We start from the raw sequence: 19,228 nt of genomic DNA, 5'->3' as shown, positions 1-19,228 counted from the left end.
TGATTGGTATCCCTTTTTGGGAAACATTGTGAGTTGTAGATAACTTTTTTTTGTTGTCTATTTTGAGAGTAGGATTGGAACATTTGATAATACTTTTGATAATGTTGTAATCTGATTTGTTAGCTAGTAACACTAGCTTTGTGTTCCACTTTTGGAACTTGAGCAGCAGGACTGAGTTTGTTCTTTGTGAATTATTATTATTATTATTTGTGTTAACTTTTCTTTTCTTGTTCTTTGTTTTATAGGGAGTTGGGGGAGTAGATTTAGAGCTACCCCGGGGTATACATCACCCGTAGGCATACTTCTCTGTCTATAAACACCAGTTAGACCTGGGCGGACCACCATCTGTAATTTTGGTTAGGGCGCCTTGATCGTGTGCCAGATAGGTGATGTGTATAATTAGTGTAGGTTAGGGGTGGGGTATTTTTGTTTATTTCTTTTCTTTGGTTCGTCCAGCTCTCCCCTTTCTCCCTTAAATTTGTTTATCATTTACATTATTACCGTGACAAAAAAATAAAAACACAGTTTGTACGGTATTTGGAATTTGTCTCCTTTTCTCACACCACGACTCCATTCCTCTTTTGCTGGCATTTGTGGGTCTGAGCAGGGGGTTATCAGGTTCCCCTCCCTTTTTGGGGGCTGGAACGTAACAGTTATTAATAATAATAATAATAATAATTGTACATCATGCAGCTGCCACACACAAATCTAATTTAATTGAAATTACAATATTTATAATTTTATTTATTATTATTTATTGCAAAACTATGCAGCCCTTTTCTATGTCTCTATCCATGATATTGATCCACAATAGAAGGATGATTGGATGAGGGATATGTATGGATATCTGTCTATACAGATGCACAAACAATATCAAACTATTCAAATAAAATAGTACTGATTTATGTGTGTTACACACAAGTGTTACAACTAACCGCTCTGTCTGTTAGAATTAACCCCGCATATGGGGTAAGTTGTAACATTTGCACTTCTGTCACTTTCAGTCCAACTGTACGAAAATGGTAGGTCCTAAAAAAACTTTAAGTGTTCATTTGTAGCAGAGATGTGTATGTTGCTTGTGTAAAAAAAAGTATTAATCTAACCTAATTATTTTTTAATTGAGCCAAAACCAAAAAGCGTTAGGTTGTGCCCCGCTCTCCCCTAAATCCTGAACTTTGGCTTTGCATCGCATGTGATTTACTCGTTGAGTGTGAGTAGGTACCTTGCTGAAATCGCACAGACATCGCACAGTGTATGCCTCCACGGAGCTGATTTCAACTGCCAGTGTGAAGGTGTGAAGGCCAGTGTTTGCATACCCGAGGCAGATCTCAACCTGAGATATATGTCATCATGACTCATTACATGACTTGGGTTTATGTAATAAATTTATTGAGAGAGAGAGAGAGAGCGAGAGAGAGAGAGAGAGGACAATGCAATTAAAATCCAACTTTTGAAGGAGTTGTCAGATTATCTCTTTGCTTGAGGATGCTGGTTAACCATGATGCAAAACGAACACGCTTTAGTCTTTGTTTTTAGTGTTTATAAGGGTTATTTGATGTCTCTTGATTGTAAACATGTTATTTGGATCGAAGCACACAGGCACCAGGTTTAACTTGCTCTCAATACACAACATCCCCCTTTCCTTGCATATAAACTTCCCCCAAACTAAAGTTCTCATTCACATTTTCTCACAACTGAAAACAGTTCAGAAAATTCAACAACGCTTTCCAAACAGGTGCACTAAAACACAACATAACTCTTATTTAATTCCCACCTGCATTAATGTTAGTCACTTGAAAAATTTAAATTTGAAAAGTTAAATCATAAGTAACCTCCTCTTTAACTTCAAATCATCACCAAGTTGCATTTAATGTACTTAATTTAAGGCTCATTTTTTTTTAAAACTGAAAGCAGTTTATTTCATTTATATGTTTGTTCTGTTTTATTTATTTGTGCTATTGCTTGTAATTTGATTATTTGTTCCTAATACCTTGATCTAACTTATAAAAAGTGAGGCAAGTGGCTGCATTGAATGTTTTAGGTTGAGTCAACTTGCAGCCTTTTTTAAGTATATTGAACATTTTAACATTACTTTATGTGAACGCAATAAAATCAAGTTGAGTTAACTAATAATATTACTCAGATAAACCTACTTTTCTTGATAGAAGTAATGTATTTATGGCTACAAGTAACCTGCACACATTTTAATTAGGTTTTATGAACTGATTTTCTTAGTAAAATTAACCTAATCATATGTGAATTAACATTTTAATTGAGTCCCGGATAGAAAATAAATCTAAACGTCTATATTCTAAGCACTACAGTGATTAACCTATTACAAATGCAATGGAAGAAAACAATGAGAAAATAGATTGAAGACAAAACATTTATTCAGTGTTAACTAGTGTCACTTTTAAGAGTGACTACACAGCAAATAAATGTGGCCACACATGTACAGTATAATATAAAACAAACACTGTATAAGTGTATTTTCAACCTGTTCTGAACAGTACATCCAAACTGCCCAATCTGTAATGTTTGGATAAAGTTAAATGTGAGCTTATTAATGTAATGTAATGTGTGAGCATTAATGTGGATAAAGATGAATGTAAAGATAACATCACATTGTATCACAATGGAGGTCGAGAGCATAGGTCAGTCCAAACAGGAGGCAGCATGATTTAGACAGGTTTGGCACACCTCTGACCACGGGCTGTCCTATCATAATACCAATCGTGTTGGGATGATGGCACATGTACATTTTCAGTGGGCAACTGCCAAGCTCAGCGTGCACCTCTGTTTCAGCACGATTCTATTGGTGGAGACAAAAAATAATCAAGAAAAACAGGTAATGAGAGGAATATAGCAGACCAGAAGAAGACATAAGACAGAAAGTCACAATTGTACTTTACTAAAGGTGGTGATACTAGACGGATACTGTGACTAGAGCATGTGACCAGAGCGGCTCTCGTGAGTCTCCCTTCAGCTCACGCCCCAGTTGGTTGCGCATGCTGACATTGGAGGCATCACCATCCATTGTGACACATACCACCCTAATGTAGTGATGGGCAGATCGAGGCTTCGTGGAGCAATGAAACAGTTGAAGCAAATGTGCTATTGTTTCGAGGCTTCGAATCAATCCGACACCCGTCTCCATGGCGACACCTAGTGGTCATCTGAAACAACCTTTACAACGAGCCATTTAAAAATGTGTTGTTTTGTATTATTGTATTTTTTTAATATCTTTAATATCTTAATCTTCTTGTAACCTGTAGTCTCTTCACATTGCATAATGTTATTTTGGTCATGAAAAATGATTATTAATAAAACAAATCAAGCCACAATGTCTCACTTTCTTATAGATTTTTATTTAAAAACATTAATTTTTCTGCTGTTCTTTATATTAATCTGTATATATATATGGTGGTCTTTTAGTCAAAAACACGCCTGTCCTGACCAGTTACAGTGGCGTAGATCGTAGAGTGTGTAGTTCTTGAAAGAGCAATTGATGCGCTCGGGTTCAAGCCTGGCTTTTTTTGCCGAACATATGAGATGTAAAAAGTATAAACTAACTAACATGGTCTCTAGAGTTATATTTTGCCAATGGACTAAAATCAAAACCATTATATGGCTTTTTGCCTCCATAAAACAGCACAATACTTTAAGAATAGGCATTCTATGTGCACTATATATTATATATATTTTTTTTCATATATTTTTTTACGGCTCAAAATCTTGTTACAAACTATCTTTACAAATATGAAATGGACTCGTATGTTGTGTCGATGAGCTAAATTAGTTTTATTAAAAAAAAAATAAAGCGTTTGTCATATGGTGCTATGTAGAACCACAAGAGGTGCCATAGAGCACGTTAACCACCCCAGAGAACCACTGAAGAACCTTTTTTTAAAGAGTGTAACCTACAACTACACACAGGTATATACACAATAATAAGCAGAGAACAAATGTCACATCCAGTTAGGCTTTATTATTGTGATAATGACCATCTGACTTTACAGATTTACATCAGAAAACTGTTGTATGACATGGTTTGGTAGTTTACCATAATATGATGAATAATTACAACACATTTGATCTTGCGGTTCTTGTCTCTCTTACAGCTGATTTAGTTGATCTGTGTGAGTTTTGGGTTGAGGTCACCTCAATCACAGCAGAGCATGATCACGTCATTGAGAGCGGTGTCGTCTCCACTTCCCTGTGGGTCTTCCACCCGTGTCTTGAGGCCACAGATTCCTTTTCCTGGACACGTCGGGCTCCAGTCGCCCCAGTTGCCCCAGTCGCCCACGCGGCTCGGAAAGGTACTCCACAGCTCATCACCTCCACTGCACCTAAAACTGGAAAATTCAGATGGACAATATTGAGAACCGTTATTGTGCCATCACATGATCACCTGCAGCAGCACGACTGCCAATCTGATCTTAAACTACTAGGGGGTGAACCGGAGACCTTAAATTGCAAAAAAAGTCAAATAAAAAAGATGGTATAAGAGGTTTACACGTTATAACTTACAGCACCACACACTCACTTGATGTTGTTTGCGGCCGTATCGTCATCATGTCCTTGGGGAGATTCGACTTTCAGCTGGAAAGCGTTCAAGTATCCAGTATGACACCATTGTGGTAGTCCCCAATCACCCCAGCTGAAGAAAACACAAGGTTGCCTGATCAAATCTATTATTATTCAAGAAAATCCTCAATTTGCTTAGCTTAAATGCAAGAATTATCCTTTACCTTCCTGCTTTGGACTCAATTGGGGTGTCACACGATCCTGTGAAACCTTTGGACCGATCAACACAACAAAGCTGAATGGAGTTGAGGCCTGTATCATCACCGGCAAGCTGCATTCGTTCAATCTAAAAACAACAGTGAGACAATCAGTAAACGCTAACCCAGGGGTCGTCGAGCTCAGACGCCACAGGGCCCTCATTTAAAACACATCAAACGTGAAGGGCCACAAATTACAGCTTGTATCGCAAGACTTTGACACTACAGTTTTTACTTAATTAAGAAACGCAGTTTATACCACTCTTGCTAGTCTTTATGCTAATTAAAGTAATCGAACACTGAATGTGAAAATAAAAAAACCCTGGAGCAGTGGATTGACGTTTAAAATAATAATGAGGTTCATATGACATGTTTTTATACTCAGGGTCGCTTTACAAAGTTATTATTCTTAGTCTACAACTAATACTAGGCCCACTATTAGCCCTGTACATCTAACATTAATCATTATGCTCTTTAGTATTACTCAGACACTTTAAAGATCTTAATTAAATGACAAACAGCAACTGCACAGTTTTAATCCTTTTATGCACTCATCCCCTCCATATTAGCAAAACTAGAGTCAATGCTCAACTTACCTTCATATTAAACCCTGCGGCGTACTTTCCACTTGGACACTTGGTATAACCGGTCGCCCACGATCCCCAGACCCCTCCATTCGGCACCTTCAGCTCAGACTCACCGCTCACAGGCCCAATAATGGCTAGCAGTGAAAACAGCATGGACAAGAAGTGATGCATTGCTACAGCACTGGCCTAAACACTGACTTATATTAAATTCAATTAAAGTTCACTATCTGTAGAGACCAATAAAACAGGTTTCACAGCATTCTCAAGTTTATTAAGGAGGAAGCCTCATATTTATACACAAGATTAAGCAGAATCATTAACCATGATGTCCTTTCCATCCAATCACAATAATCAAACAACAACCCCTACCATATGTGGCATATTAAGAAATTATGTTTTATTAACAAAGTTCGGGAGGAGCACGTTCAGATAATTAACCCTAATTAAACACACGTGGAGCACATTCAGATAATCAAACCTAATTAAGTGGAGCACATTCAGTTATCTCATATCTCTATTCAGTCATATATTTATATATGATAATCACGCTGTAAGTAACCCCTAAAATCTAGAAGGTAGATTGAGGCTTCGTGACGCGATGAAACAGTTGAAGCAAATGTGCCATATTGTGTCGAGGCTCAGCGGTGACACCTAGTGGTCACTTGTAGGAGTTGATCTAAAACAACCTTGACAACAAACGAATATAAAAATGTTTTTATTTATTATTATTGTAGCTGTTTTTCTAATATGTGAAGCTATGCTCCTCACTGTGCAGAATGTTATTTTGGTCCTGACAAATGCATAGTGTCACAATGTCTCACTTTTTAGAGATTCTTATTAAAAATATGAATTTCTCTTCTTTGGAAGGCTGGAAAATACTCTTTGGTCTCACCTGAACTGCCTCAGGTAAGATTTTTTACTTTGGTACTTTCATGTTCCCTTAAAATTAGCAGAAACATCACAACTACACTACATTAAATCAACGGCTATTTGGTTAGGGTTTTGAGATCCAACACAATTTTGTACAAAGTTTAAAAATTTCTTGAAATTTGAACCAGGGGTTTCATACTGTGTAATATAGTCAATAAGTAACATCACATCATTTAGGCTCATGAAAAATTTGGTTAACTACACATATGTAGCCTAAACCATTGCTTTCATTTCAAATGTATTTTGTATACACTATGTGTATGTAAGTGGTATGTGTGTGGTTACCACACTGACTTCACAACTTTTGCCTAACTTTAAATCTAAAAATAAAAATAAACACACCCCTGTTCTAAGAGAATGTTAGTTGCTTTCGATAAAAGCTGATATGGATATAAGTGTCTGCTAAAAGCTGTAAATTTAGAAAGTGCGCTGCAGAATGTTTTTACATGAAACTGTATTATTGAGCAAAATTGACCTTTCTCATGGTTGGTTTCTTTTAACAGGTTTGCATAGCGCATACAGATAACCTATCCAATTTCACGAAGAATGGGCGTTTGTAAATTTGTAAGACACACACACACTTTCAGTATCTTGTTTATATTGTGTTTGAACTGGTATGGAATTTGGTCCAAAATGTGAAACAATTTCAGTCTCTGAATAGATCGCTCCACATGCATCCTAGCTTTTGAAATCAATCTGTTATTGCTCACTTCCTCCTGAGTGAACCGTCCATTGACGAGCAAAAACGGGATGTTCAGGGAAACTCCTTCTGGCAAAATGTCCTGAATTGTGAAGCCCTTGTCTGCCATAACCATATCGCCAGGATGTAAGTGTTGGAGAAGTCCACAGTCAGCTGTTATTGCCTTGTCTGAGGCACTCCCACCGTACAGGTCACTGGCAAAGGTGATACATCCATTAGGCGCAACACCGATTAAAGCCTTGTACTGGCTCTTGTACTCCGTGTTCGAGACGGCAACCTCTGTGCAGTCGAGCACGATCCGACAGTTAGGGAAGGGCTGGAAGCAGTCTGGCAGCGATGTTTGATTCTTGGTTGTGGAGGGGATGTTGTTCTCAAGCAAACCGACATGCAAATATCTCATACAGGGCACTAATGATGGTGGTGAAGATGTCGGTTACTGTGGCTGTGCTACAATTAAACCTTGTTGCAAGGTCTATGTGGCCGCAATTTAGCCTAAGCTTCATTAAGGTCAGGAGCAATTGATCAACTAAGGGCATAATTTGGACAGTCCAATCAGAATGATATTGTAGTTCAAATTTAGAAAGAAGCGATTCCAAAAACAGGACCGTGGCAACATCAGGCAATCCAGTGAAATATTGAACTCTCTCAGGACTATTAGAAATTTGACTGAAGGAAAAAATGTGTTTTTTCAATTGTTCATTCTCTGCCCTGAGCATCTCATTCTCAACCTCAAGGGCCACAAGACTTTTTGAAGTACACGGGGTCTCTACAGTTGTCACCGTGTCAGCATCCGGTCCCTCATCCTCACCGTTGCAAGGGACCATTTGTTTCTTGCGTTTTGGGAGATGGCTGAGGTTCTCTGGGAATTGGAAAGTCTTCCCCTCATTCCAGGCAAATCTTGATGGCCCAGCAGCTTTTCCATTGGGGAAATGCCAACTGCACACCCTAGAGTTGCAGTTTGGGATGAAGTTTTTACGTCTGTAAAAAATAAATGCATTTATAATTTTAGCATTTAAATATTACTTTTATAATTATAATATTTACATTCATACACCAAAGGGATTTATTATTATTATTATTATTATTTAAAGGTTGTACCATGTTCCTATTGACCAGAAAGACTTATTTCAGGTGAAAATCTGACAATATCTCTTAGCTCGCTTGCTTTACATACAACAATCAAATAGGTTTATGAAACATTTACTGTAAGTGCTTTTTCATGTTCCAAAGGTTGTAGTATTTTCCTAGTGACCTGACTAACTCACTACATGTGAAATTTCTGTAATACCTAATATTATTATAATAATTTACATATACAATAATATAACGCTGTAATTCACTAAAAGGAGTTTGTTTGTTAGTTTCAGGTTGTAGTACATTAATAAACATCTTATATCTCAGACAAATGTTAGCAGATTATCATACTAAAACTGCCTCTAATGTTTTTTTTCTTTCTTGCTATGTACACATCTTCATGCTTCGATTTGTCTATAGACTAGTTCTGTTCTTGTTTTTGTTATCATTTTATAACGTGCTTCGTGGTACATTATTCGGCATTTTCGTTCACACAGCACTAACTTATATACTAAAACATAGACTGTAGGCAAAGCTAACGTTAGCCTTAGCTAGCTAACTTCGTTTCATCTTAACTAGGCGGCAGAACAAGGGCTGATAACTGAAAAACAATGCAAGATTTGGGTTTATAGCAACAAACAACATATAAAACCCATAACGTTAGACTACATAAGCCCTTTTTTTCTTAAAGGTCTGATTTCGCTTCAGCGCCAGTGGGTGTTAGGGATAAAGGAAAGAATTGTAACTTACCTGATCAACTGCAGCCATTTTCTCTTTTCTTTCTCGTCACAGGGAAAGCGGAAGAATGACAGATGAATGTCACTTGTTTTTTTTAACTCCGATCTATTTAAACAACACGGGACACAGCACTGCGGCATGTTAAAACCAGGTTAAAACTCGTATCGGGCGAAAGCGGTAAATAGATGGAGAGGACCCGACATTTGGACCCGGAAGCGAAATTTTTTCCCAGGATGGTAGGGGACTCATTAATATTCATTGGGGAACTCATTCTTGATTGGTCTTAACCCACATGGCTCTGACGGGCTCTGGTGACGGTTAGGTGGGTTTTTTTTTTTTTTTTTTTTTTTTTTTTTTTTTTTTTAAATCTTAACAATACAAACAGTAAGACACAAATAAAGTCATTAATACAGAAAACACAATATTAAACAAAAACAGAGCCAGGGGAAGCTTCAAATAAATACATTAAAGATAGAGCATAACTGAATGGTTTTAGCAGCCTTCTTATTTTGTGAATCATAAATGGATTTGATATACTGTTCCGTCTCCCTACCAAAAACAATAAAGGAAGGTTTTGAATTACTAAATTTGGCTTTGTGAATATGATATTTCCCTAAAATTATCAATAGATTAATTAAGTATATTTCTTTTTGTTTTTTACCTTTGTCAGCATGGAGACCAAACAGCACATCCCTCCATAACAAAGAAAAATCAGCAATGAGTTTAATAGAAATATATCGAGACAGATCTTTCCAGAAACTGATGGTGTAGGGACATTGCCAGAACAGGTGTACCATTGTTTCAGGAACTAGACCACATAAAGAGCAGTCAACACAAATGTCAAGCTTAAACCTTAGAAGATATTGCTTAGCAGGATAATACCTATGTATCATTTTGAAAGTGATTTCTCTTACTTTATTCGTAAGGAGGTATTTGGAAGGGTCCAAATAATCCCCCAATTCAGGATATCAGCAAAGTTAGACCAATAGGGAACAACGTTAGGGATGCATGTGACATCTCTCTGGAATATAAAGAGCGAATATTCCTATTATTATTCCTCGTTGTGATTGCGAAACAAATATTACCAACTGAGGTTAACTTTGGGTCCAAAGCTGGTAGGCAAACAGGTTTTCCAGACCTTTTTAAGAGAGTTAAGATACCAGAAGGGATGGCATCCATAACAATTGCGAACTCTCTTGGGGTGAATGCCAAAAATGCGAAGGAATTCAGAATAATTTAGCAATAAACCATTATCATTTAATAGTTGGGATACTAGAAAAATGTTATTATTAAACCAAGTTTTATAAAATAAGGATTTATTTTTGAATTTAATAAGCTGATTATTCCAGATGAAGCACCTATGTGGGGAGAAATTATGTTTGTAGATTAATGACCATGCTAAGAGCATTTGTTTATGGAATTTCGATAAAATTAGGGGAATTTTTTCTATTTTATAATCACATAAAAGTAAAAATTCTAGACCACCAACCTTAGAAAAAATATAATTAGGAATAAAATTCCAGGTAGATGTAGGATTTTTTAGAAAATGCTTTATCCAATTTATTTTAAAAGTATAATTGAGGGTTGTAAAATCAAGAAAGTTTAGACCACCACGTTCAAAAGTATTCATAATAACAGATTTTTTCACATAATGAGTCTTGTTTTTCCAAATAAAATTGAAAAGACACTTATCAATTGAATTACAAAGCTTTTTGTTGACAAATAAGGGGATAGCTGCATACGTAAGACGGGATAAACCTTCTGCCTTTGTCAACAAAACTCGTCCTTTCAAGGATAAATCCCTCTGCAGCCACTGATTTAACTTTTTCTTTGTCTTATCACTAATTGAATTAAAGTTTACAGAGCATCTATCCTCCTCATTTTTCATTATAGTAATACCTAGATAAGTGATCTTATCTTTGATCGGTATGCTACAAATCTGGGAGGTATCGCTTTCTTTAAGGGAAAAAAGTTCACACTTCTTCAGATTTAAGCAAAGTCCAGAAGCTGCTGAAAATAACTCTATTGTTTTGATAGCGATTGGTACTTGGCTGGCATTTTTTAAAAATAATGTAGTATCATCTGCAAGTTGGGCGAGAATAACTTCTCTATCTGCAATTGAAATTCCTTTTAAAGCACTATTTTTAATATGGGTGGAAAGAAGTTGAGTACACAAAATGAATAGATAAGGGGAGGCAGGGCAGCCCTGTCGGATGCCTCTCTGCAGCTCAAATCTCGGTGATGTCCCACTTTTTAATTTGATAGAGCTATTGCCTTTGCAGTACAATGTTCTAACAACATTACAAAAAAAATCCCCAAGGTTAGGTGGGGTTAGGGGTAGGTCGTCAGTCCTCAGTGACGGTTAGGTTTAGGGGCGGGGTTAGAGGTAGGTCATCAGACCAATCAGGGATGAGCTCCCTAATGAATATTGATGAGTCTTCCCCTACCATCCTGGGGAAAAAAAATATCGCGACCCGGAAACAGTATTATCTTTTTTTTTCTTTTTTTTTTTTTTTTTTTCCAAAATTATATTTTAATACATTAGAAACAACAAATCACATATATTTTCCAAATTATTCCAACGCATCATACAATATAAAACATTAAAGTTAACATTCTTATCAATGAAATTAAAGAACATTAGAATTACATACAAAAATAAAAGAAGAAACATAACACAATAAAAATGAGGTAGGTATACAGTATACATATATAATTACATTAAAGAGGAGTTCAATTCTTTGAAGATGTCCATCGTTCTGGTTGCTTTGCGATTTGAGAGACCTTTCAGTGTTTCAAAGTATATTTTCAAGTCAGCTTTAAAGTGGCAAATGTTAGGTGTCCTTCCAGACCATTTACATTTATGTATGTAAAATTTACCAAGAAATAAAATCAAATTTAACATAAAAATTAGACTCTTGTTTATATCTTTTTTACCATAATAAAAAAAAAACATCTCTTTTACCAATGCAAATTTTTACTCCACTTAACATATTAAATAAATATTCCACATCAATCCAAAAAAACCTCACAAACATACATTCAAAGAAAAGATGTAAAACAGTTTCAGTATCCTTTTTACAAAATGTACAGAGTTCAGAAAGGTCATTTTTATATCTTTTTAGGAACTCATTTGTTGGGTAAATTTTATGTATAATTTTAAAATATATTTCGCATACTTTGTTATTAATACAGTATTTATTAGAATAGGTCCAAATCAATCTCCAATTAATATTTTCAAAATGTTCATTCCAAAAGAATTTATTTCGAGGTGTAGCAGGGCAGTGAATCAAGGATCTAAAGAATTTATTATTACATTTAATATCTTTTATATCTACACCGTTTAACAAAACCTGTTTTTTAAACATTGACTGCTTATGAGGTTCATTACTGCCTCTCAAAAGACTCAAAAAACCTACTGGAATTGCGTCAAAAACAATACTATATTCTCGTGGAGATATTGGGATCCCAAATAGGTTTAAAAATTCAGCATACGTAAGTAAGAAACCCTTGTTATTTATCAATTGTGAAATCATTAGAATATCATTTTTAACCCAATTGTCGTAGAAGATTGATTTATTCTTATATTTAACCATTTTATTGTTCCATATTAACTGTTTGTGGGGGGAAAAATTATGCTTGTAAATAAGAAGCCAACATAAAAGAGCCTGTCTATGAAAATTGGAGAGCTTAATGGGGAGCTTGTTAACCTCAAAGTCACATTTTAAAAGAAACTCTATACCCCCAACTTTCTCAAAAATAAGATTTGGAATTATATACCATAGTTTATCAGTATGCTTAATATAATTTTTAATCCAGTTCAACTTGAAAATTGTATTAGAAGTATCAAAATCAAGCACATTTAAACCTCCTTGAGTATAAGAATTACATAAAATATTTTTATTTAAATAGTGTGACTTATTTTTCCATATAAAGTTGAATAAGTTTGAATCAATTTTTTTAATATAGGATTTTGGTATATCCAACACTTTGCAGGATAGACCAAACGAGACAGCCCCTCAGTTTTGGACAGAAGAACTCTACCTTTGAGTGATAAATCCCGCATGAGCCACATATCAAATCTCTTTTTAATTTTCACCATAAGAGGTTGGAAATTAGATTGCACTCTGATTGATTGATTTTTACAGATCTTGATACCAAGGTACGTAACCTCCTCCCTAACCGGTATACCTTCAAATTCAGTTAAAGGAATATCATTGTCTTTAAGTGGAAAAAGAGTACATTTTTTAACATTTAAAGATAAACCTGAAGCTTTAGAGAATATATTGAGACATTCAATAACTTTTTTAACCTGTGATATATCTTTTAAGAATATAGCTGTATCGGAAACAGTATTATCGGAGCATGATTAGTGCCGAAGTTACGACGTCACTCTGTAGGCCAAAACGCGGAAGTGAGTTAGCATTTTAGCATTACGGTTCCCTCGCTCTAAAGCCTATATGGGATTTTTGAATGGGTTTTTGCTAAATCGCCTGAAATAAGGTCTGTGGTGAACAAAGCCTCTAAATATTTTCACGTTTTGATCTATGACATAGAACACACAGTTATAACCTGCTTGTGTTTTTTAAACTTTATTGTGTCTGTTTGTGTTTTTTAAAATCTTTATATAGGCTTCAAAATGTATACATTTTGGATTAACTTGTAAAGATTATCTTGCTAGACAAAACGTGTAAGGGTCACAACCCTTTGTTAAACACAGATCTTATTTTTTGCGATTTTCCAAAAGTCTATGGGGAAAATGCATTGCTTTTCTGCCGAGGGAACCCATGCGCCGCTAGCTTCCGGGTTGTCCTACAAAGTGACAAATTTTAAAACAATTTGAAAACTTAATTAAAACGCAGGAAACACCTTAAAGTGTGCAAAAGCCAGGAGAGAGAGCCGGAAAAAAGTAGCAGACAAATTAAGTTTGTAGTTAGATGTTTTTATCACCAATAATGAAACACAGCTGAACATAATGAAACACAAAGAGTCCATGGGGAAACATAACATGGGGAGAGAGTGCCCTCTAGTGGCTCTCGAGGGCACCAAGGCTGCTGATTGTCACAAATTCTTATGGCACGCCAACATATACTGAAGAGTTATGTAGAAATAAATAAAATAATCAAATGTAAAAAAAGTTCACATACTTGATCTCATGTTTTTTTTTCTCATGTTTTAATGTTGAACTGTCAAGTTGTCATGTTCAAATAATCAGTTCCATGACCTTGACACATTTTTATTTTAGATAATATGTTATCTAAATATTTATAATATTTAAAATATTTATAATATTTAATATTATAAATATTTATAATATTTTATCTTAATATTTATCTATCTATATATATTTTTTTTTTATAAGATTAGAATGTACCAAATATTCTCCGGTTTTATGCAAAACATAAATACGACAAATGGAATATCAGATCTCTGTCATATGGTCAAAAATAAATGCAAAAAAAAAAAAAAGCTTTTTGCTAGATGTTTGACAGATGAAAACTAACAATGTATCTTAAATACATGATGTAACCTTGCTCTCACTTAAAATATGTCCCCCATTAAGTCCTTGAATTTGAGGGTATTGGACCTGGAAAGTCCTTGAAAGGTCCTTGAATTTGATGTTAACCAAGGTGTGGGAACCCTGTTTATAGAAAAAGCATTTCAGAAATCTACATAGAAAATACAGTTAGTTAATCATGTATTGATTTAGGGCATAACACATCGCTGAGGTAATTGATTCATTATGGATAACTGAAACTACATTGATTGAATGAAAATACTTGAAACATGAATAATTTTTTTATTTTGACCTAAATATTAGTGATTATGATATTAGCCACAATCAACCCTAACTTTTACTTTTGCATTTAACTAATGGGGTTGTTAACGTAACTTGCAACAGTTTGATTTTTGGAAAAAAAACGTTATTGATAATACATTATGGTAATGACAGATTAACGAAACTAAGTATATAATAACAACATTATATTTTGGAGATTAATTATTATCTGCTGTATGTAAGTTATACATTGTCTGCAAAGCAAAGCTTTTTTGTAAAGTACAGATTTAACCAAAAACTTGCTGTACATTCAAGCTGATAGTCAATGCAGCAAATTTGAAAATAGGTGTGGCCAAGTGCATCCCAAAGTCTATTACTTGTAAATGAAAAATCAGAACTTATGAAGATTACAACTAAAATTTTGGAAGGTTACAGAAGTCAAAAGGGAGTAGGAAGTGTAGAACCCCTTGCTTTCAATGACTTCACATCTGCGGCCACTGGACATAGTCTTTCACTCTACTCTGCTATGATGTTGTTCCAAACTGTAGTTACTGTAGTCTGTATCTTAGACATAACTTTATCACAAAGTTATGATTTTCAGTCAGATGTAGATCAAGACTTGAAGTGGGGTAGCTGGCTATGTCATTATTTCAATGTTTTCAGCTACAAGTAGCTGATATATCTGCTATATCAGCCTGATTGCAGCCATATTAATTTTTTTGCTCTATGATTTTTATTTGTCCATTAATATAGGGCATCTGCACATCTCATGGAGTTGAGTCGCCTTCTTAGGGACCAAACTGGAGTGCCAGATGGTTCGGGAGTGACTGGACCGCCTGCCGGAGTGACTGGACCGCCTGCAGGAGTGACTGGACCGCCTGCCGGAGTGACTGGACCGCCTGCCGGAGTGACTGGACCGCCTGCCGGAGTGACTGGACCGCCTGCAGGAGTGACTGGACTGAATCATGCACAGGTGGGACTGACTGGACCGCCTGCCGGAGTGACTGGACCTACTGGAGTGATGGGGTCTGCTGGATCTGACACTTCTTCCTCAGCACCAACAGCTGTGCCTCCAACTGGTCGGCTTCCATTTCCCTCCATGAGTAATTTTTCAGGTTACCGACCAAATAAGGTGACAGAATCTTTGAGCAGGCTGTTTCAGCCTTATAGTAAAAGTTAAAAAAAAAAATCATGCCACCCAGCCATGGGAGCACACATTTGTTTGCTGTGCTACAGTTGACATGAGTGAAATTCCTAGTATTGAGGAACAAATGAGCCTCCAGGCCAACGGACTTGGAAAAAAGAAGGTCCGATTTTGGGATGTAAAGTGCACACCTCAACAGTTTTTGATAACAATTAAGGAGTCTTTCCCTTTACTGCGGCATGCTGGAGGCTTCAAGTTGATGCGTTGCTGCAGGAGTAGAAAGTTAATAGATATAGTGATGCCGCCAGAAGGGTATTCAGTGAAATACCTTAAGGACACCAGCAATCTTATCAAGGCTGTTGCTTACATTGTCCCGCTGCAGTGTGATCTTCCCCTAAATGGTGATATTCAAAAGGTAAGTTATATCAGGTACTTCTTTGTGTGTATTATTTATGTTCTCCCTTATCTTCTCTGATATTCAGTGTAATGTGCATTTTAGGATCTCAGTGTGAGAGAGGTGGAACCTTTGCAGCAAACATGCATGAACTGCAAAAAAAATGTGACATTGCATGTTTTGGAAAGCCACAAACAACACTGCATCACTATGCGACTCGTTCTTTTACTATTTTCACAATAGAGAAAGGCTAGGCTTTTTTGTATTAATATTATTTATATTTTTATTTTTAATAAAGTAGTGCTTGCATGTGGATTCTCTCTCCGCTTCATTCCTGGCTCAGCATAACAATACCAGGACATAATGCTAACTGTCTGTTGGAACTCATTTAATAACTCTTAATGTCCCTAGTAACTAATGAGTTCAGCTATAGCAGGTCACACATTTTGCTCAGACAGGTAGTTCTGATAGTTAGTTATCACTAGACTCACATGATTCTCATTCCTTAAAGGGATAGTTCACAGACTGGAAATTTTGTCATAATTTACTCAACCTCATGTTGTCCCAAATCTGTGTGAGTTTCTTTCATCTGTTGAACTTTAAGGAAGATATTTTGAAGAATGTTTCTTATTAGAAAATTATTAGACCACATTGACAAGCATAGTAAACTATGGGACCATCAACTGTGCATTCTGGGTGAACAATGCTTGTAAGTTGCAAGACGTATATTTCTTTCTAAATAAATAACTGGACATATGGATGTTGACTTAAAATGGTTTACATTACAGCATTGCTGCAAGGTGACTGACTCCGCCAGTATGTGAGTGAAAATTCTAAACTAACTTTGTATTAATGTCATTATATTGACATAACACTGTTGCATAAAGTATTGTTCCTAGTTTCCATGACTGAGTTCTTGTGTTGTTATCATCTCCAATGTCACACTGATGAGTAAGCTGTTACCATTAAATTGTTCTAAAGCTCATTCCAGAATATAGTCGTGTAGGTGTGCCACAAAAGTTTTGTCTTGAATTGGAGTTGCATTTCAGTGAAATGTTGCACTTCTGGGACACCAGTCAATTAATAACAAGGAAATTTACATGTGGTCTTTCACTTGAAAATGTATCAAAATTATGTCTTTTTACAGTTTTTTTTTTTCCCTAAATGTTTAGTGATGGCAAATTTCCATCTACATTATTCTCTGTTTGTTTGGTTTCACAATGTTTAAAATGTACTTTTTGGTGATTGTGTAATCCTTTTTCTTTCTGTAAGAAGGACTCCAGATACTCTGAGGTGCAGCAACACATATTAAAGGCATTTGTAATCATAACTTCAGTAAAATAATATTACTCATCGTCATAAGTTTCTTACTTTTACATTTTGCAAACGAACACTGTAGCCTACAGGCGATGTGCAAACGTGGATGTTTTACATTTCTTAAAGATATAAAAGGCATAAATGGTCTTCATCATTTTATTTGTTATTAAATAAACTTACATTTCAACGAATTCAGCCGCTCATTTAAGTCCTCGGTTCACTCGTGCTGCGTGCTCATGTGTGAGTTGTATCAGTTGGCCGAAAGAAACAGTTCTTGGTTCTGTACTGGTGATTCAAGAACTGCAACAACCGAGATGGGTCTGTCTGCGGACTGCAAGAGGGGGGCGTAACAGGAAGTGGGCGGAACTTGAAGTTGTCCAAATCACACAGAACCACACGATATGGCAAACTCAAAACCAGATGTTGTGGCTTGTCAGCAAGATGCCAGCTCGTAGCATAGAGACAACAGTAAGAATATGTTCCCAAGATAACCGTGTAAATGTAGTGTATAAGTCTATAATTTAAGTCATATTGACGCTTTTTAAATTGCACAAGGGTGGAGTAAAGCGTTTGCAACGTCGAGCGTGCCAATCTCTCTCGCTGAGTGTCACTCACACAGATGCCACGTCATTTTACTGAAACGTCCCCAGGTGAAAAAGACGTTGTATTAAATGTATTAAAAATATATTTGAAATACAAATAGTGTGTTTATAATACATTTGTATTTACAACATGCTTATTTAAAGTGTACTAAAAATGTATTTTATTGCATTTTAGTATATTTCTAAAAAGTATACTAGAAGTACATTGGTAATAAATATATATTTAATTACACTTTTAAGAAATATACTATAGAAAAGCATACTTTTAATGTATTTATAAAAAGTATATTAGTAATATATTGGTAATAAATGTATGCTTTATTATATTTTTAATAAATATGCTAATGATAATTATACTTTAAATGTATTTCTAAAAAGTATATTAGAAGTACATTGGTAATAAATATATGTTTAAATACACTTTTAAGAAATATACTATAGAAAAGCATACTTTTAATGTATTTATAAAAAGTATATTAGTAATATATTGGTAATAAATGTATGCTTTATTATATTTTTAATAAATATGCTAATGATAATTATACTTTAAATGTATTTCTAAAAAGTATATTAGAAGTACATTGGTAATAAATATATGTTTAAATAAACTTTTAAGAAATACACTATAGAAAAGCATACTTTTAATGTATTTCTAAAAAAGTATATTATTAGTACATTGGTAATAAATGTGTGCTTAATTATATTTTTAATAAATATGCTAATGACAATCATGCTTTAAATATGTTTCTAAAAAGTGTACTAGAAGTACATTGGTATTTAATTACATTTTTAAGAAATATGCTAAATACAAACATATTTTAATTATATTTAAAAATGTTTTACTAGAAACGCAATGCTAATAAATATACACTTAATTACACTTTTAGAAATATGCTAAAAACAAACATAGTTTTAGTGAAGTTTTAGTGTATTTACAGAAAGCATACTTGTTGCTAAATTAAAGTATTTTTTGTGTTCACTTCAAGTTTAAAAATTCAAGTCCCTTTAATTCCCTTCCTAACATGAAGGCAATTAAACATGTATCGAAATTAATTGTATATTTCTACAAAGACTAGAAGTAGCACTTTAATTATAAATATGTGCTCAGTTAAGCTTTTAAGAAATATACCAAAAACTAACACACTTTTTGTAATACTACCAACACTTAACTCAATGCAT

The 19,228-nt window shown here is 35.0% G+C and overlaps 2 protein-coding genes across 2 annotated transcripts; both read right to left on the bottom strand.

Moving 5' to 3' along the window:
* Positions 1-3,968: 3,968 nt before the first annotated feature.
* LOC148997199 (vitelline membrane outer layer protein 1 homolog) lies at positions 3,969-5,924 on the bottom strand. The gene is made up of 4 exons (XM_089122059.1): positions 5,381-5,924; positions 4,752-4,873; positions 4,547-4,660; positions 3,969-4,355 (listed from the first exon to the last, which is right to left on the bottom strand). Exons 1-4 carry the CDS (start codon positions 5,540-5,542, stop codon positions 4,163-4,165), a joined length of 591 nt encoding a protein of 196 aa, XP_088978185.1. The 5' UTR covers positions 5,543-5,924; the 3' UTR covers positions 3,969-4,162.
* A 146-nt stretch (positions 5,925-6,070) lies between these two features.
* unm_sa33528 (un-named sa33528) lies at positions 6,071-9,052 on the bottom strand. The gene is given in 3 exon segments (XM_039671415.2): positions 6,071-7,392; positions 7,394-7,979; positions 8,826-9,052. Coding segments are annotated over 3 exon segments (1,278 nt in total). The 5' UTR covers positions 8,954-9,052; the 3' UTR covers positions 6,071-6,828.
* Between the last annotated feature and the right edge of the window lie 10,176 nt (positions 9,053-19,228).

Source organism: Pimephales promelas, chromosome 2 (genome assembly GCF_988280905.1).
Source record: "Pimephales promelas chromosome 2, fPimPro1.hap1.1, whole genome shotgun sequence".
Classification (NCBI taxonomy): domain Eukaryota; kingdom Metazoa; phylum Chordata; class Actinopteri; order Cypriniformes; family Leuciscidae; genus Pimephales; species Pimephales promelas.
This window is presented reverse-complemented; position numbering and strand designations above follow the sequence as displayed.